A 20,805-nucleotide genomic window follows, 5' to 3' on the forward strand; every position below is an offset into this window, starting at 1 on the left:
TAGCAAGTTCCGCGGGTTTGATTTATATCGACCCTTCAAACTTACGCCGGAGTGGTACCATCAGCACAAGTGCTGCAGCTGCAGCAGCTGCCTTGGAAGCTAGCAATGCCAGCAGCTACTTAACATCTGCTAGCAGTTTAGCCAGGGCGTACAGCATTGTCATCAGACAGATCTCGGACTTGATGGGCCTTATTCCTAAGTATAACCACCTAGTGTACTCTCAGATTCCAGCAGCTGTGAAATTGACTTATCAAGATGCAGTAAACTTACAGGTATGAAACCATTGAAAAGTTAATCATTCAATTGTTTTGTGTGTGTCTGTCAATGAATGATATGAATTTCAGTATAATGGGAATTAATATTACAGATGTTTAAATGTTGACATACTACTACAACTACAACTACTAAACTACATCAAATTTAGCTCTATTTGGATAGTTTTAACTATTTTAGTTTGGTCTTCATAGAACTATGTAGAAGAAAAGCTTATTCCCACTTGGAACTGGATGGTCAGTATTATGGATTCTACTGAAGCTCAATTACGTTATGGTTCTGCATTAGCATCTGCGGGTGACCCGGGACATCCAAATCATCCTCTTCACGCTTCTCAGAATTCAGCGAGAAGAGAGAGGATGACTGCGCGAGAAGAGGCGAGTTTACGAACCCTTGAAGGCAGACGGTATGGAGTTCTTCCTTTGTACTTAATATGTGTAGACGGTTCATATATTCTAGAAGTTAGAACTTCTTGAATGCTATTACATTTAATCTTGTGAAGAGAAAGCAAATGCTTTGCATTACTTTGAAAAATACTGTACAGTTCAAGCAAAATAAGTTAGTTATAATCAAAGGATGTGTTTTTGCATTTGTTGGTAAAAAAGGGCAGCCCTTTTTTATTTTGAAACAGGGTCTCACTGAGTTGCTGAGGCTAGCTTCCAACTTGCAATCCTCTTGTGTCAGCTTTTCAAGTACTGGGATTACAGGTATGTGCCACCATGCCTGGCTCAAAATTAGTTTTCAAAGACCCATTCATGCCACGGAATCTGGTTCTAAAGACTTCAATTTTGAAGTTATCCCACATCCGCGTCTCATTATACATCAGTCCTTACCTCTCCTTAATAAAGCATATATTCATAGAAATCTTTCTACATACTCAGGATGGAGAAAGTATATGTAATGACCCGCGCTGCTCTTTGGTTTTTCAACTCACTTTTTTTCTGCTTTCCCTATCCTGTTGAATCATAATTAAATATTTTAATGTATTTGTTACGTTCTTTCTACTCATTTATAAAATGACCCTTTTCAAGACTAGGAATTAGTTCAAGCATTATACCTAAGAGAAACAGCAGTGACATGTAGTGAAACTGCCTGCACGAGTTGAGGGTTAGGTTCATGTTTGGCTTAGGCTAAACAACCTTGCTTTGGGCAGCTCATAACTTGAGGGAAGAGAAGGATCTAGGAAATTTAACAAGACTACAGTTGGAGTCTACAAGAGAGCTAACATTTACCAAAGTACAGTGATTATGGTCAAGGAGGGGAAAGAAGCACCAAAATCACAGGAGCAGAATTAAGGGTATTATTGAGGGACAGAGGAGGCGGAGGCAGAATTTATATTTAGACTTTGATTCTGAATACCTCAGAAAAATTAAGGGAATCTGGAGGCCTGGAATGGACACATTTAGAGATGTGGGAATTGTGAACAAATTTGGTAGAAATGTCTGTATGTAAAATTGAATGCTTATTAGAGGTCTCTGGATTAGAAATAAAGATATGGGAGGCAGCAGCTTTCCTATCCTGGGAGGCCTTCTCCACAAAGGAACAAAAACGTTGTCTTAATTAGCCTATTGTCACTACCCCAAAGACACAGATTCCGATAATGGATCTTGATTAGTAGTAATATTGTATGAGTGTGTCGCTGCCGCCGCCGCTGCCTCCTCTTCCTCCTCCTCCTCTTCTTCTTCTCTAATTTACTCATTTAAGCTACACAGTTCATTAGATTTTCAGAGCTGTATTAATCATAATCAATTTTGGAGTATTTTTTTTATTGCTACAAGAAATCCCATACCTGTTAGGAATCATTCTACATTTCCCTGTTTTCTACCTCTTAAGGTTCTGAACAGTTCATGTAAATGAAATCATACAATATGTGGTCCTTTGGGACTGGTGTCTTTCACTCACAATGGTTTTATGATCTGTCCATGTTTATCATGTATCAATAAGTTCATTCCAGTAGGTGTGGTGTTGCATACCTGTGATCCTTGTGTTTGGGAGGTTAAGATGAAAATTGCTCATTCAAAGCTAGCCGCTTTCAGCTACTTAGCGAGATACCCCCCTTTTTCAGAATATAAAAGGGCTGGGGATGCAGCTCAGAGATAGAATGTTCCAGGGTTCAGTCCCCACTACCAAAAAGAAAAGGACAAAAACCAACCAAGTAAAACATTTTATTCCTTCTTATTCCCTAATATTTCATAGTATGGCATACCACATTTTTATGCAGTCATCAGTTCATGGGCATTTGGATTATTTGCCTTTTCATTCTTGTGCATGATGCAGTTATGTACATTTGTGTATTAGTGTTTGTGTAGATACACTTCTCTTGGGTGTATTACCTAGTTGTGAAATTGCTGTGTGGAAATACAGTCCGATTACTGTGTTTTAACCTTTTCAGAAGCTGCCAGACTGTTTCCAGAAAGGAAAATATTCAGAATCAATGTTTGAGAATTTTAATTTCTCTACACCTTGACCAACATTTCTTATTTGTCTTTTTTATTATAACCATTCCATTGAGTATAATGTAGTATCTCATTGTGGCTCGATTGACCTTTTCCTAATGGTCAATATCGATCGCCTATTCATGGGTTAATTGGCCATTTGGGGAAAAAAAAATCTATTTAGATTTTTATCCAGGTTTTAATTGTCTTGTCTCTTTTTCTTAATTGAGATGTTAGAGTTCTTTTATAAATTCAGGATACAAGTTTTATTTCAAGTGTATGATTTGCAAAAATTTTGTCCTTTTCTCTTTCTTGATCATGTCCTTCAAAATCTAAAAGTTTTAATTTTGGTAAAGTCCAGCTTTTGTTTTGTTGCTAATGCTTTTGGTATTACTTTTAGACAGTTATTACCTCCAAAGTATGTTCCTAGAACAGCAATATCAACCTTACCTGAGTGCTTGCTAGAAATGCAAACACTTGGGCCTTACCCTAGACCTACTAAAACTTGGGGTGGGGTCAGTTGATCTGTTTCAGTAAGCCTTCCAGGTTATTTTGATGGACACCAAAGTTTGAGAATCACAGTCTTTAGGAAGGGGAGCACCTTCTGCTGTTCTGAAGGATACTAGAATTCTTTTCCTCTACAAAAGTATAGGACAGTAAAATGACAATAAATAAAACAATGGTTATATTTCTAAAGCAGAGCCACAGGTTAATAAATACTTATGAATACTTTTAGTTCTTAGTTTTGCATATTTATGATAGTGGTAAATTTTATATTTTGGGGTTTTTTGTAAACTTGTCATATATTTTTGCTCCTATAGACGTGCAACATTGCTTAGTGCCCGACAAGGAATGATGTCTGCTCGAGGAGACTTCCTAAATTACGCTCTCTCTTTAATGCGGTCTCATAATGATGAGCATTCTGATGTCCTTCCAGTTTTGGATGTTTGCTCATTGAAGCATGTGGCATATGTTTTTCAAGCTCTTATATATTGGATTAAAGCAATGAACCAGCAGACTACATTGGATACTCCCCAACTGGAACGGAAAAGGTATTTCCATACCTGTGGTGAGATTGGTTTCACAAATACTTGCTTGGTATGGTGTCTATCAGTAATTCTCAGATTTTGGAGTAAGGAGAACAGTAGAGCAAAAGAGAAATATTACAGGAGCATTTTCTGTGGGGGAGTGGGCTTGAGTCTTAACTTTTCTTTGTTTCTGATTTCTCACTTAAAATGTGGGGAACCTAAAAATCCAGTGAAATTAGTTTGGCCTAAATAGTTACCATGTTTTCCCCTAAGAGTTTGTGTAGGCACTCACTATTTCTTGGGTGATTTTTTACTTCTCTTGAGCCCAATTTGTTGTTGTAATGCATTGGACTGATGAGTATGTTGTTTCCCAGACTGAAACCATATCACAGTGGTAGAAATAAATATTTCTCTTCACCATTGCCCCTGACCACATTGCATAAATACCTCATTTGAAATGATGCATTTGTCTTTTTAAAGGACTCGAGAACTTTTGGAACTGGGTATTGATAATGAAGATTCAGAACATGAAAATGATGATGACACCAATCAAAGTTAGTGCACAGAAAATCTGCTAATCTACTTCAAGAAATGGCTGCCTCAGTATTTCCCCTTCAAGCTTTTTAACTTCATTATTTTCTGTCTGGGTGGGAATTTCTCTTTTCTTCTCTATGACCCATTTCTTACCTTTTCTGTTCTTTTTTCCTTATATATCCTTGCATTATACATTTCATAATTAAGGATTTAGTAAGGAAATGTTATGAACTATTGGACAGTTGATACTTTTTATTATATCTTCTCAGTATTTTTTTTACATTTATTTTAGTTTTATGCTTACTTTTACTCCAAGTATAAAGTGTGCAGGTACTAAATGTGTAGGTACTACATTTAAAGTATTAAAGAAAAACCTTAGGAAAGCAAATACATTTAGTCAAGTAAATGGGAATAACCTTCAAATATCAGAACTCTTAGAAGTTAGTGTAAAGAATGTTCTCCATCCTCTTCCCCCCTTTGAAACCTGTCTCAGCCTCCCAAGTACTGGGATTACAAGCATGCACCACCACATCCAGCTTCTCAAAAACTTTTATTTATTATTTCTTGTATTTATTTATTAATACAATATAAAAATAAAAGTCTCAAAAACTTTTATTATTATTTCTTTGTAATGCTGGGGATTGAATTTAGAGGCATTCTCCCTCTATGCTATACCCTAAGCCCTACTTTTTATTTGGAAATAGGGACTCACTAAGTTGTGGAGGGCCGCCTTGCGTGGTGGCGCATGCTTGTAATCCCCGCGCTTGGGAGGCGGAGACAGGAGGATCGCGCAGATTCAAAGCTAGCTGCGCTGGCTTAAGACACCCTGTTTCCAAATAAAAATATAAAAAAAATAGGTCTGGGAGTGTAGCCCGGCGGTAGAAGGGTTTCCAGGAACCCCAGTACCACCAAAATAAATAAATAAATAAATAAAGTTGTGGAGGGCCTGACCATTTGCTGAGGCTAGCCAGAAACCTCTGATCCTCCCGTCTTAGCCTACCAAGTACTGGGATTATAGGCATGCACCAGCACAGTCTGCTATCTCCAAAATTTATAATACCACAAAATTTGGAGATTTCCTATAACCATCTTTAGTTTTCTGCTACTATTTCAATTGGAAGTTAAAGATTTTTAAAGTTGTGTCAGTCTATTGTCTTATTTCTTATTCTCCACTTAGTTCTTTTATTTAATCTAGGGAAAGACAGTTGACCTAACTGCTGTTTTTTGGGAACTCAGCCATAGCTCCTTGCCATTTTTCCAGCACACTAAGTACGACAACATTTGCTTTCTTTAAGGAGAGTTGGTGCTAGTGTGCTGACTTGCTGTTGTGATCCATGAGCTGCTTGGGCATCTGATTATCTTCTCTTTTTGGAGTCACCAGTGAGTTGGGTCCTGATATGCTTAGGAATCTTACTGTTGTGGTTTGAGTTTCTAGAGAGGTCAAGAGAAGATATGAGAAACCTCTTTCAGATATATGGGATGGAATGGCGTTTGTTTGTGTTGTTTTTATGCATTTTAAAATTTTTATAGAATACATAAAACATAAAACTTTTTTTTGTTGTAACCATATTAAACTACTATATTTTGAATTGTCACTTAAAAAATTACTAAGCCAGGCATGGTGGTGCATACCTTTAATCCCAGTACTTGGGAGGCTGAGACAGGATCACAGGTTCGAAGTCAGCCTTAGCAGCTTCGTGAGGCTCTCAGAAACTTAGCAAGACGCTGTTTCCAAATAAGAATGAAAAAAGCTGGGGGGTTAGCTTGGAGAGGTAGAAGGCTTCTGGGTTCCACCCCCATTAAACCACACCCCTTCCCTTCCCCCCCCCAAAAAAATGCCAGAGCTCTTATACTATTACCTTATTTTACAATGCATTAAAATTTTATACAGTACAGGAATTTTAGATTGAACAAATTAATATCCTTTACCCTTCCCTAATAATTATTAAATAAACATTTTATGTTTTTATGTTTAGGTGCTACTTTGAATGATAAGGATGATGACTCTCTTCCTGCAGAAACTGGTCAAAACCACCCATTTTTCCGACGGTCAGATTCTATGACGTTCCTTGGGTGTATACCCCCAAATCCATTTGAAGTACCTCTGGCTGAGGCCATCCCTTTGGCTGATCAGCCACATCTGTTGCAGGTGAATTAAACTATTCCTAAGGTTTCTTCCTAACTGACCTTGTTTTCTTTCAAGTGTTCAATATAACTAGAATATTTCTATTAAAATTCCAGCCAAATGCCAGAAAGGAGGATCTATTTGGCCGTCCAAGTCAGGGTCTTTATTCTTCATCTGTCAGTAGTGGGAAATGCTTAATGGAGGTTACAATGGACAGAAACTGCCTTGAGGTAAGACAGTAAAAGTCTGTGAAATGTAATACTTGTTAATAAGAACTTGTCCTGGCATCTTGATTTGTAGAAATGCATTAATTCTCGATATTTTACTTCCCCAAATAATAGAGATTCAGAAATGACAGAAGGAATTCCACTAGGTCACTTCATGTATGAAATAGGCATCTTAATTATCATTTTGTTTTAGAGTTGACTGCTATATGCTACTAAAAATTTAAATTCTACTATAAAATATGGGTGTCTGCATGTGTGTATGAGTATATGTAATTTTGGCTTAAAATTTCTTTGCTGAATTAATTTGAAAAGATGTAGATAACTAAGGTCACATTAATAATGATACCCAGTGTTTATTGAATAATTCTGTACTTTGGGCACAGTTTCGATGTTTATAACCATGTTGGGTAGAAAGTGTTATTATTCTGATTGGATTAGAAATAGAGGCTTGAAGAGATTATAAATAAATTCCATGTGGGAGTGTCTGTTGTCACATAACTAGCTAAGTGGTATATCTAGTTTTTAGATTCAAGTCTGATTTGATAGCTTAAAATGATACTTTACTGTTTCTCCTGAAAAAGTAGTAATGTTTAAAAAGCCAGGTATAGAAGAAATGTAATTGAATAGAATTTTTAATTATCTAAATGACAAAGAGGACTGCAATCCTAAAAACATCGAAAATGTGTAAGAAACTTAAGTACCAGAGGTACTGTAAGTATCTTCTGAGGCTGCTGTGGTGAGTGTGCCGGAATTGGTGTCAGTCCATGGGGACCACATAGACGAGGGCCGGCCACATCTTTATAGGTGAAGCTCCTTTGGGGAATTAATTACCTTTCATGTCATTTCTGTAGAGCCTTGCTAGGTTGGAAAACAAGTTAATTTTTTTGTTCATGTGTAACTTTTAAATGTAAACATTCATAGGTCCTTCCAACTAAAATGTCTTATGCTGCCAATTTGAAAAATGTAATGAACATGCAAAATCGGCAAAAAAAGGAAGGGGAAGAACAGAATGTGCTGGCAGAAGAAGCTGAGAGTTCAAAACCAGGGCCATCTGCTCATGATCTTGCTGCACAATTGAAAAGTAGTTTATTGGCAGAAATAGGACTTACTGAAAGTGAAGGGCCACCTCTTACATCTTTCAGGTACTTGCTAAGTGAAAGTAGTTTTTCTTTTGCTGTATTACTTTATAGCTATTATAATTTATTTTATTGTTGTACTAGGGGTTGCATCCAAGGATATTCTACCTCTGAACTATACCCACAGGGCCCCCCCCCCCCTTTAAATTTTGAAACAGGGTCTTGCTAAGTAGCTGAGGCTGGCCTCAAATCTGTAATCCTTCTATCTCAGCCTCCTAAGTTCTGGGGTCATAAGCATGTGCCACCACACTGGGATTATTATAATTATTTTAAGGATTTTTAAAAGAAATTTTATACTTACATATTTACTTGGACATAAATAATATAATTAATGTTATTTCTGTGATTTCCTAGTTATCAAATATCAAAATAATAATAGTTGAGTTTTCTGGATTTGGAGACTTTTGTCTTCAGTTTTGCTAAGTAGTTCTAAGATTCTGGACTTTGAGTGTTTAATGCTGATGTAAGTTGGGCATGACTGAAATCCCAGTAGCCTGGGAGTGGCTGTCTTCCTAGAAGTAATATGGCTTGAGTTGAGATGGTTAGAAAGTGTAGAGGTGGGGAAACCAGTTAAAAAGCTGTTACTAGTTTTGGTTAGTGCGAAAAAAAGGGTTGAGATAAAGTATTAGCTTTGAGTATGGAAAGGAAATCACAAAAAGGAAGAGAAACGCAAAATGGACTCTTACTCTAGAAGAAAAGGAGGAATAATTTGTTTCAGGATTATGCAATAGAGAAATAGATGGCAATAATGACAAAATTAAGAGAAAATCCTTGTTGAGGCCATATTAAGTTTTAGCTATATTGAGTTTGAATAGAGCATATGGAAATAATTAGCAAATGGAAATTATTCTGATCATTGTGAAAGTCTGATCCAGAGGGAGACTTCTAGATTAACTTCTTGGACATTGAACTTCTAGGAGAAGGAGGTAAAGTAAAACTTGAAGGTAGGAGGCACCCTGAGGATGGTGTATAATATGGAGAGGATGTAAGGAATAAGTAGCCGAGGAAATATTCTCTAACTAGAGAGGATGTTGTTTGAAATACCTAATACTCAAAATATAAAAGGCCAAGTAAATTACTGTCATTGACCAAAAACAAGTGAATTTGGGGAAGTGGCTAAATTATTTCCCTCCTCCTTTAAATTGCAGGCCACAGTGTAGCTTCATGGGAATGGTTATTTCCCATGACATGCTGCTAGGACGTTGGCGCCTTTCTTTAGAACTGTTTGGCAGAGTATTCATGGAAGATGTTGGAGCAGAACCTGGATCAGTATGTATTTTATGCCCTTTAAATTCTTTTTTGTCTGTTAAGAATGTATTGCAGAGAATAATTCTGTTATGCATTTTTTTAAAGATCCTAACGGAATTGGGTGGTTTTGAGGTAAAAGAATCAAAATTCCGTAGAGAAATGGAAAAACTGAGAAACCAGCAGTCAAGAGATTTATCACTAGAGGTAAAGGTATTTAGATTTTTTTTTTTTTTTTTTTACTATACCTGTAATCTGCAATTTATATTTAAACCATCTAGAATAACAATAGATCTTTTTTAGGGATATATACTTAAAAACTTTAAGGAACTATAGACCTGGGTGTAGTGGCACACACCTGTAATCCCAGTATTTGGGAGGCTGAGACAGGAGGATCACAGGTTTAAAGCCAGCCTCGGCAACTTTGTGAGGCCCTCTACAACTTAGTGAGACCCTGTTTCAAAATAAGAAATAAAGTCGGGCTGGGGGTTTTAGCTCAGTGGTAGAATCTTCTGGGTTCAATACCCAGTGCCACAAGAAAAAGAAAGGAAGGAACTATAATCATCAAGTTTAGAAGAGTGATTTTTAAAGCAGATTTAGCATTCTCTAAAGATGACCAAAGCCTTAGATTTATTTTAATTTTTATTATGCATACATGAGTCTTTTTTTGTGTGTGTGTGTCCTACTGGAGATTGAATCAAGGTTCATTCTACCTCTGAGCTACACCCCCACCCCTATTTTATTTTTATTTTGAAACAGTCTTGCTAAGTTACTGAAGGTTTTACTATGTTTATGAGATGGCCTGAAACTTGTGATCCCCTGTCTCAGCCAAGTACTGGTATTACTTACAGGCATGGGTCACCACACTCAAATCTTAAATCTGTGTCTCTTTTCTTTCACACTGAATATCCATCTAACTTCTTACCAACATTGATATATTGCTCACTTTTATCCACAGCATACACATAGCAGTCCTAGAATGACAACATTGACACAACCACCAAAAAATGGTTATTGAAAATAGCTTAAGATTAATTTCCAGGGTTCTTTGTTTTTATATATAGAGTCAGATTGGTATTAGAGTTGCTTGAAATAATGTCTTTTTGTGATTTTGCTACCGGCTTTATATAATGACAGCTGTTTGTTTTCATTTTACGTTGTTTTTAGAGATTGTATTCTTTTGGCTTTATTTCATAATTATTGTAAGGAATATATAATATTACAAAGTCAACTCTAAAAGAAGGTATTTTCAGAGAATTTTAGTTTCTACTCATCTCTTTTACCATTTTTAAAGATTTATCACCTCCCCTTTAAAAAATATATATAAGCATGTATTTATTCTCCATCTCCTCCCCACTCTCCCAGGCTCACAGTGTACAGTGTGTTTTATCCCACAGCTAGTAATATGTCCTTGGGATTAAATGGTATAACTGTTTATAGAAAGATGGGTTTGTTTGTTTGTTTGTTTTTTCTTTTTGGTGCTGGGGATTGAACCCTAGGGCATTCTACCACTTTTGAGTTTCACCCCCAGCCTTTTTTATTTGGAAAAAGGGTCTCACAAAGTTGCAGAGTCTTAAGTTCTGAGGCTGTCTTTAAACCTATGATCCTTCTGTCTCAGCCTCTCAAGTACTGGGATTACAGGTGTGTGCCATCAGGCCTGGTGATGTTCCACCTTTTACATTTGCTTAGTGTGCTGTATTTTATAGTTGTTGTCAGTTTTTTTTTTTTTTTAGCAAATCTCCTATTTACTAGACACTTGGGTTCATTTCTAGTCGTTTGCTAATACAGATTAGTATACCAGTAGCCTTGTGTATGCTATTCTTTTTGCTAATGTGTCTGTGAGGGATTTCTAGACATGAAATGGCTAGGTCAAAAGACATGTGCATATATAATTTTCCCAAATTTTGGCAAATACTTCTGTAGAGCATTTATATATTTGTGTATTTTCTCCATCATTATCAGAATGTCTTATTTGCCACAGTCTTGCTGGCAGTTTGTTGTCAAGTTTTCAGATTTTGGTTAAGGTGATAATTAAGAAATGACACTTTAGTGTAGTTTTAAATTGAATTTCTCTTATTTTGAACAAGGTTAAACATTATTTCACATATTTAGGATCACTTTTTTTTGCGAACTCAACAGGTTTTGCCTATTCCATAAAGTGGCTTTTTCCTCAAATTTTGGAAGTTTTTAATCTTTACATAGTGGTATACAATCACGAATATGTATCTTTGTAACAATTTTTTTTGCATATTTTTTCCATTTTGCTTGTTTTCTGTCACCAAGGAATTCATCTGTATTTTTTAAAATTTACATCCCTGAACCATTAGGAATTTATTGTGCTGTATCCCAAATAGAACAAATTGTGTTCCAGATCCTTGAAAGTATTCTAATTGAATAAATTTCATTGTTCTGATTTAATGCATATCATTCTTATTTGCTTTAGAATACTGTATATTTAGAATTTGTAAGTTTTTGAAAACCTAATACTTAAGGTTTAAACTCTGAAAGAAAAGATAAATTTCAGATTTTCCAATGAAGACTCTAAAGTAATCTCCCCAAATTCACTACTTTTGGCATGTTTAAATAGGTCGATCGGGATCGAGATCTTCTCATTCAACAGACCATGAGGCAGCTTAACAATCATTTTGGCCGAAGATGTGCTACCACTCCAATGGCTGTCCACAGAGTAAAAGTCACCTTTAAGGATGAGCCAGGAGAGGGCAGTGGTGTAGCACGAAGTTTTTATACAGCCATTGCACAAGCATTTTTGTCAAATGAAAAATTGCCAAATCTAGATTGTATTCAAAATGCCAACAAAGGTACCCATACAAGTAAGTACAGATAACATGTATCATCAAAATTTTCTTTGTTCAATCAAAACAAAGATAATCATGATTGTATAGGTCTTTGTAGTAGGTGAATTTAATGCAGACTTATATTTTCATATTTTAATTCTAAATTGATCTAATCTTGATTAAACTACTGGAATTGAGCTTTAACAGTTTGCTTTTTTATTGCCACATTTATTTTGCTAGATATTTATGATTGTACTTGTTTGTCATCTCAGTTACTAATTGGTTTGGGGAATTGGGGTTGGGTGAGAGAATTTGGTGATATGAAAATTCAGTAAGCAAATTTCATTCAGTATTTCTTTTACCCCATATTAACTGATACGCTATTCAAAGCATGATTTTTTTTTTTTTTAAATGGGTCTAGGGATGGAACCCAGGAGCATTTGACCTCCGAGCCACATCCCCTGCCCTATTTTTATTCTTTATTCTGAAACGGGGTCTCACTAAGTTGCGGAGGGCCTCACTAAGTAGCTGAGGCTGTCCGCGAACTGTGATCCTTCGGTCTCAGCCTCCCAAATGCTGGGATTACAAGCGTGCGCCACCACGCCCGGCTCAAAGCATGGTTTTTAAACTTACTTTTAGTCTCCAGTGAGATAAGGAGTTTGCAGTCAAATGTAAACCGGTTTTATCACCTACCTCAATATCTTAATTTAGAGAGGCTTTATTTTTCTTTTAAAGTTAGACTTTCTATATTAACATCCTTTGAGAGTGCAAAAGCTCATTACTTGAGAACTAGTATTTTTGGAATAGGGCTCTTAAATAATGTTCAAGATTACAGTTAGCAAATTTTAAAATTTGTGAAAATTACCAAAGCTTTTAGGAAATAATTGGTCAAATAGGGGCAGAAGGTTGTTAGCTTTATAACTGGATGGCTATAGTAATTTAGGGGAGAGAAGTTTATAGAGATGGCTAAAAAACATTTCTGGATTTTACTTAGGTGATAATCTGTATCTTGGGGCTTTATAAATCACTGTGGAGGCCGACTGAGCTGTAGAAAGGTTGGAGGCTGACAAACGAGCTTTAAAGCTTTTCACCCTCACTTCCCATCTGACTTCCTATACAGTGCTAACAGTGCTAAATAATAATAGTTGAGCAGATTTGAACAAGGAAACCTGGTCAATCATAACATTTCAGAAATAATTTTTTTGATCCTCTTATAGGAAACTATATTTTGGCTTAGGTTTAGAAACTTTAAAATAATAACTAATGTTATAATTGCCTATACTGCTTTAATGCCCCAAACTAAGATTAGAGAAGATATTTAAATGACTCTAACCATGATAGCCCTAGTTGCTACATACTGTTTCACAGCTTTGACATGGACAAAGGAGAAAAAACCCATTTAACAAATACTGAAGTGCCAGGTATACTCTGTACAATCTACTTGTAGTCCTCAGAATCAGAGGGCAAGTGGGAGAAAGACACTCGCAACACAGTGCCAAGGAAGGTGGTCTTGAGCCATGATTTTTGTATTTGACTCATTTATTTGCACCCACTGAAACTAAGGCAGTCCCATTTGCATTCATATTTTATCTTTTCTAGGCTTAATGCAGAGATTAAGGAACAGAGGAGAGAGAGACCGGGAAAGGGAGAGAGAAAGGGAAATGAGGAGGAGTAGTGGCTTGCGAGCAGGTTCTCGGAGAGACCGGGATAGGTAGGTAATTTTGTATCTTTTATTAAATACCGGTGTTGTACATGAATTAGATGTCACTTGTAAATGAAAGAATCTTAATTTTGGAATTTTTAAAGAAATATTTTTTAAGATTTTATTTTTAATATTTGAATACATGTGTAGTAATTAAGAATAGTCTAACCAGTACTTGCTAAAAGCTAAAAAAAAAGTTCTGCTTTAAAAACTGAGAAGCAAGTCAGACATGGTGGTACATGCTTGTGACACTAGTATTTGGGAGGCTGATGGCTGAGACAGGAGGACCCCCGGTTCACGGCCAGCCTCAGAAACTTAGTGAGATCCCATTTTAAATTAAAAATATGGTAGGGCTGAGGGCGTAGTTTAGAGGCAGAATGCCCCTGGTGAGTACCACCAAAAACACAAAAACAACCCCCCACACACACACACACACAACTTGAGAGCAATTGAAGTAATATTGCCTTTTAGGTTTCTGATACTTTTAAGGTCCTAGTCCCTTAGAATCAAATTATACATTATAAATTTATAGACTTTTAAGTGACAAGCTCTAGATAACCTTTTATTTCCCAACTTCTATTTAGACATCATAGCACCTTAGACCCTACCTGGAACAACCTGTGTGCTGTGGTTTTCTGTTTCTAGTTGTGCTGATAGTTATACCTTGTAATCAAAGGATATAAACTCATAAGAGCTTTCTTCCTCTTACAGAGACTTTCGAAGACAGCTCTCCATTGACACGAGGCCATTCAGGCCTGCATCAGAAGGGAATCCTAGTGATGATCCTGATCCTCTGCCAGCACACCGACAGGCACTTGGAGAGAGGCTCTATCCCCGCGTGCAAGCCATGCAACCGGTATGTACCGTGCACAGAGCTACCTCTTCACTGGCTGAGTCTTCTTTTCTTCTCTTGCTTTTGAACTAAAATGGCAGCTACTGACCACATGACTGAGGACTGTGTTTAGCTGAAAAGTTAGCTTTATTAAATAATAAAGGAGCCGGGCGTGGTGGCGCACGCTTGTAATCCCCGCGCTTGGGAGGCGGAGACAGGAGGATCGTGCAGGTTCGAAGCCAGCCGCCCTGGCGTAAGAGACCCTGTTTCAAAAATATAAAATAGGTCTGGGAGCGTAGCCCGGAGGTAGAAGGGCTTCCAGGAACCCCAGTACCACCACAAAAAAAAAAAAAAAAAAAAAATAATAATAATAATAATAATAAAGGATAACTGTATAGCTTTACTTTCTTTTCTCATCTCTTTCCTCATTTTCTAGGTGCGGACACTGGACTTCTTTTGTGTGTATGGTACTGGGGATTGAACCCAGGGGCATTCTACCTCTGAGCAACACCCCAGCTGTAGTTTTTATTCTTTATTTTGAAACAGGGTCTCCTCACTAAGCAGCTGAGGCTGGCCACGAACCTGCGCTCCTCCGGTCTCAGCCTCCCAAGTACTGGGATTATAAGCATGTAGCACCACACCTGGCTCACACTGTACCCATTTCTACCTTCCAAATTTTTGTATGCTAGAGAATTAGCTGTATACTGTGTTTATCTATATTCTTATTTGTACAAATTATTGTTATTTTTCTAGTTCAACTTTATTTGCTAGCAAGTTGTAGCCCAAGCACATTGCAGTAATCTATTAATCTATTGCTGATAAATATTACAGAAAGATTTTTTTTTTTTTGGTGGTACTGGGGTTCCTGGAAACCCTTCTACCTCCAAGCTACACTTCCAGACCTATTTTATACTTTTTTAAAAAAAATTTGGAAGCAGGGTCTCTTAAGCCAGCGAGGCTGGCTTTGAACCTGCGCGATCCTCCTGTCTCCGCCTCCCAAGCACAGGGATTACAAGCGTGCGCCACCACGTCCAGCTAGAAAGATTTCTTTTGAATGTCACATTTCTTTCATGTAGTATGAAACATATAAACTAGTGGGCGTTTTTTTTTGGGGGGGGGAAACAGTTACATTTCTTGCCTTAAATATAGGCATATTTTTGCCTTTCCTCACTTCTCTTCCCTTTTCTGTTTTCTATCCTAAATGAAAGAGATAAAAAATTATGCGGCCAGGTGTGATGACGTGCACTTGTAATCCCCGCGCTTGGGAGGCTGAGACAGGAGGATCGCACAGTTTCGAAGCCAGCCTCCGCTACTTAGGCTCTCAGCAACTTAGTGAGACCCTGTTTCCAAATAAATTATAAAATAAGGCTGGGAGTATAGCCCGGAGGTAGAAAAGCCCCTGGGTTTCACTCTATCGTGTACACACACACACACACACACACACACACACACAAAAAAAAAAAAAAAAAATATGGAAATAGAGTGCATGTATGGTTGGTTTTCATGGAATTAACCCTAAAAAGCTTAAAGAGTCATAAGTAGCCTAAAGAAGACCATGTTAGTGCAGCCTCTGCATGGTGTGCACACTCACCGTCAGAGTTCTCCATAGCTAAACTTCTGGTTTCATAAGGATCTCACTAACTCAAGAAAAATTTTTGTAGCATTCAGGTTTCTTATGTATTTCTCTTTTCTACTCTTTATCTCTTCCTTTTTAAAAAGTAAATACAAGCTGGGTGTGGTGTCAAGCACTTGTAATCCTCACGCTTGGGAGGCGGAGACAGGAGGATCCTGCAGGTGCAAAGCCAGCCTCAGCTACTTAGTGAGGCTCTCACCAACTTAGTGAGACCCTGTTTCCAAATAAAATATAAAAATAGGTCTGGGAGTATAGCCCAGAGATAAAAAGCCCCTGGGTTCCACACCCAGTACCACCAAAAAAAAAAAAAAAAAAAAAAAGTAAATACCGATCCTCACTATTAACCACCACCAAGGTCTCTCTTTTTTGGGAGGGGGGTTACTGGGGGTGGAACCCAGAGGCTTTCTACCTCCGGGCTATACTCTCAGACCTATTTTACATTTTATTTGGAAACAGGGTCCCACTGAGTTGCTGAGAGCCTCACTAAGTAGCTGAGGCTGGCTTCGAACCTGTGCGATCCTCCTGTCTCAGCCTCCCAAGCACGGGGATTACAAGCGTGCATCACCACGCCCAGCATAAGGTCTCTTTTTGATGTGTGTGTGTGTGTGTGTCTGTCTGTCTGTCTGTCTGTCTGTCTGTCTGTCTGTCTGCAGTACTGGCAATCAAACCCAGGGACATTCTGCCTTTGAGGTATACCCCCAGCCCTATTTTTTATTCTTCATTATTTTGAAACAGGGTCTCTTGCCGGGCGTGGTGGCACACGCTTATAATCCCTGCGCTTCGGAGGCAGAGACAGGAGGATCGCACAGGTTCAAAGCCAGCCGCGCGTGCTGGCTTAGGAGACCCTGTTTCCAAATAAAAATGTAAAAATAGGTCTGGGAGTGTAGCCTGGAGGTAGAAGGGCTTCTAGGAACCCCAGTACTACCAAAAGAAAAAAAAAAAAACAAAAAACCAGGATCTCACTAAGATGCAGAGGGCCTCACTAAGTAGCTGAGGGTGGCCTCGAACCTGGATCCTCTTGTCTCAGTCTCTCGGATGCTGGGATTACAAGCATGCACTACCACACCTGGCTTGGTTGCAGATTTTGACAAGTAATTTCAGAGTGCAGGCAAGTAACATTTGTTCAATATTTTATAGGCATTTGCAAGCAAAATCACTGGCATGCTGTTGGAGTTATCTCCAGCGCAGTTGCTTCTCCTCCTAGCAAGTGAAGATTCACTGAGAGCGAGAGTGGATGAGGCCATGGAGCTCATCATTGCACATGGACGGTAATGTGTGCCGTTGGGAACGCGTTTCATTTAAACATCAGCTACTTTATTTCCTATTTGTATGTCACCAATTGCCTAAAATTTGTACCATATAGTACAGTACTTAAAATGCTTTCTAAAATGGTGGCTTAAAATCTATGGAGCAAGCCAGCCGGATTTCTGTTTTAGAATGGTAGTTTTTATTAGTCACTTACGTTCCAAAAGTTTTATGTATATTGATATTTAAGAATTGCTTCAAAGAAGTACATCTCAGAATCTCCACCATAATATCTTTGGGCCACATTAGACTCAAAAAAATCTTGGAAGGTAGTGCCTAACTTCGTGTCATAAGTATGAAATTGCTTTTAGGCCCCATGATTCACTTTAGAAATTCATGGAAGTTTTGCTTTTTATTCTTTAGTGCATGTTTGTTTTAATATGAAATCTAAAGATAACAGTTAAATTACTTATCCCTCATCTCCCAAGTTGATAGCTGAAAGTGACATTAGGAAGATATGCCGTACTTATTCTATGGCCTCTCTTCTGGGTCTACACTAATAACTAGTTTGAAGCTTTGAAATGTTGATTATTTTAGGTGAAAATTTCTGTGGTGCTGGGGCTGGAACTCAATTTTTCTGCCTTCTACAATGCTTGCTCTGAGCCTTAGTTTCCAGTCCCTGATGAAGACTGCATTTATGTTGTCTTAAACCGGGGGCACTCTTTACCCCCATTATCTTCAGTTATACACGTAACATCAAATGGGGTTTAAAAATATGTACTACTGATTATTTTGCCCCCCTGTAATGGCATTAGGATTCATAAGTGCCCTGGATATTCATTGACTTCAAAACTTAAATGAATTTATAAATTCTTAGAAATTAATTTTTTGTTTGTTTTTAGGGAAAATGGAGCTGATAGTATCCTTGATCTTGGATTATTAGATTCCTCGGAAAAGGTACAGGTAAGGAATATTTTGTTCATATTCTGTTAAGCCCTTATAACTTAAATTATAAGAAAAATTCAGATGGGAAGAAAGCAGTATGTAGGAAGAAACCACATTTTTATGGGTAAAATTCATAGAGAACGAGTGTTATCTCTTTCACTGATTATGACTAAAAGCTCTGGACCAAACAAAAAGGAACTACCTGAGAATTTAAAAAAAGTAAACAGTAATACACAAATTGAAAAGAGAAGTCAAAACTTGAAAAATGATTGGCATATGGTATCTTTTCAGGAGGGGAAATTTGCTCTGTTACTTCATCTTACCTGGAAGAGAACAAAGGCTTTAGACTAAATTATAAACCATTGTCCCAAGTCTCAAAACTATTCCACGTGCTACATATGTAGGGTAAACCCAAACAACATCTTAAAGATTTTGAAAATTTAATTAGCATTGAAACCCCTGCCTATTAAAGATACCCCCCCACACATCAAAACAAAAATCAAATCTTATCATATCAAATCAAATCATTTTAATACACCTCAAGTTTACAACCTGATATTCAAAATGTCCACAGTACAAACATTCATAGGCTCTAAAATTACATAACATATACAGAACCAGCCAGTTCTTCTGCAAGAGGAATCAATAGATGGTAATGGTGAACTGACCCGCTTGTTGGAATTATCAAAGACTCATGACTGAGATAATAAGTGGAAAGATTAAGGTTCTCAGCAGATAAATAGAAAGTTTAAAAGAGAAACACATTTTAGAACTGAAAGTATAACTTCTGAAAGAAAATAAAATTCACTAGATAAGTCAGCAGCAGAGTGAACATGACAATAAAGTGCCAGCTTGCAGCTCAATGGAAGCTCGCTCTTCTGAACAGATTGGGTAAAGAAGTAAAACAGATCAAACCACATTTTCAGGGCCTTTTGCACAATATGAAAAGGCCAGACATTATGTCCTTGGAGTACTCAGAGGAAAAGTAAAAAGAAATTAACTATAGAAAAAAATTTAAAGAAAAAATATCTGAAAGGTAAATTCTATGAAAGATGTAGACTTACAGATCCAAGGTCAGTGAATTCCAGATAGGTTAAACTAAAAGAAAGTTATGTCCAGACACTCAAGTCAAACTGGTAGAAGAAAGATAAAGAAATGTTCTTGAAAGTAGCCAAAGGGTAGTATCTTACATATAGGAAAACAGTGACCTGAAAACCTGTTGATTTCTTGTCAGAGAATAAGAAAGAAGCCAAAAGATCATGAAACTTCATTAGAGTGCTGAATTGTCTATCCAGGGTTTTGTTTCCAGTGAAAATATCTTTTTCAGGCATTAAGGTGATTTTATTTAAGTAATAGATGGTAAAGTCCTAACATGTTTAAGGTTTGTGTATCATAGTCCTTCAAGGTGATGTTAGTTTCTTGTTAGTATCATTACAAAATACATTTAAATATGAATGCTCCTCCACCTTTTGATTTTATTTTGAATGATTTAAAAACCAATCTATTCTTTTCTTTTTGCTGGTGCTGGTGATCAAACCCAGAGCCTCATGCTTGCTAGGCATGTGTTGTTCCACTGAGCTATATCCCCATCCCTCATACATTGTAATTTTTTTTTCTTTCGGGTCTGGGGGTGGAACCCAGGGGCATTTGACCTCCGAGCTACACCCCCCTGCCCTATTTTTTATTATTTATTTTGAAACAGGGTCTCACTGAGTTGCAGAGAGCCTCACTGAGTAGCTGAGGCTGTCTGCGAACCGCGATCCTCTGGTCTCAGCCTCCCGAATGCTGGGCTTACAAGCGTGCGCCACCACGCCCAGCATACATCGTATTTTTAAAAAATAAATCTTGAGGCTTAATCTCTGATACTGTTTTAAGGAAAACCGAAAGCGCCATGGCTCTAGTCGAAGCGTGGTGGATATGGATTTAGATGATACAGATGATGGTGACGACAATGCCCCTTTGTTTTACCAACCTGGAAAGCGAGGATTTTATACTCCAAGACCTGGCAAAAACACAGAAGCAAGGTTGAATTGTTTCAGAAACATTGGCAGGTAAAATAACTCTCATCTTAGTATTTAAATTTTGGGAGAGGAAGGGTGTTGGAGATTGGACCCAGGGCCTGTGCATGTTAAACATGCGTACCACTGAGCTACATCCTCAGCCCCTAAGTTAAAAAAAAAAAAAAGATTAATGAGATTTTCTAAAATATTACCACTCTCCAATCCCTCAGGACATCTCATAATGTGCCCAGGCTGGTCTCAAACTTGAGATCTTCCTGCCTTAGCCTTTGCATTGGCTGTGTTTATATGTGTGTGTCAGCTAAAAATTACTTGTTTTAAAACTGGGTGTATGCTGTATTTCATACGGGATGAGAAATAATAAAGCTGTAGAAAATTTCTCAAAATATTAAATGTATAAAGCCGGGCGTGGTGGAGCATGCTTGTAATCCCAGCATTTGGGAGGCTGAGACAGGAAGATTGCACAGGTTCGAAGCCAGCCTCAGCTACTTAGTGAGGCCCTTTGCAGTTCAGAACCTGTTTCAAAATAAAGAATTAAAAAATAGGGCTGGGGATGTTACTTAGAGGTAGAATGCCTCTGGATTCTATCCCCAGTTTGGGCCCCCCCCCCATGTTTATGTATGTGTGAGGCT

General features: G+C 37.6%; 1 protein-coding gene across 2 annotated transcripts in view; it reads left to right on the forward strand.

The window, feature by feature from the left end:
* UBR5 (ubiquitin protein ligase E3 component n-recognin 5) overlaps positions 1 to 20,805 on the forward strand; it is a gene marked incomplete at both ends in the record, with an annotated part of 130,388 nt that overhangs the window by 101,236 nt on the left and 8,347 nt on the right. For both annotated transcript variants that reach the window (XM_080693631.1, XM_080693632.1), the window contains 15 exons: positions 4 to 272; positions 468 to 679; positions 3,530 to 3,760; positions 4,217 to 4,290; positions 6,247 to 6,419; positions 6,512 to 6,625; positions 7,544 to 7,764; positions 8,907 to 9,027; positions 9,112 to 9,210; positions 11,591 to 11,834; positions 13,398 to 13,509; positions 14,212 to 14,356; positions 17,103 to 17,233; positions 18,113 to 18,173; positions 20,031 to 20,206. In XM_080693631.1, the coding sequence (XP_080549757.1) occupies positions 4 to 272; positions 468 to 679; positions 3,530 to 3,760; positions 4,217 to 4,290; positions 6,247 to 6,419; positions 6,512 to 6,625; positions 7,544 to 7,764; positions 8,907 to 9,027; positions 9,112 to 9,210; positions 11,591 to 11,834; positions 13,398 to 13,509; positions 14,212 to 14,356; positions 17,103 to 17,233; positions 18,113 to 18,173; positions 20,031 to 20,206 (2,383 nt within the window). The remainder of the gene's footprint in view (positions 1 to 3; positions 273 to 467; positions 680 to 3,529; positions 3,761 to 4,216; positions 4,291 to 6,246; positions 6,420 to 6,511; positions 6,626 to 7,543; positions 7,765 to 8,906; positions 9,028 to 9,111; positions 9,211 to 11,590; positions 11,835 to 13,397; positions 13,510 to 14,211; positions 14,357 to 17,102; positions 17,234 to 18,112; positions 18,174 to 20,030; positions 20,207 to 20,805) is intronic.

The sequence above is a fragment of the Muscardinus avellanarius genome (genome assembly GCF_963383645.1).
Source record: "Muscardinus avellanarius genome assembly, chromosome: 4".
Taxonomy (NCBI): Eukaryota; Metazoa; Chordata; class Mammalia; order Rodentia; family Gliridae; genus Muscardinus; species Muscardinus avellanarius.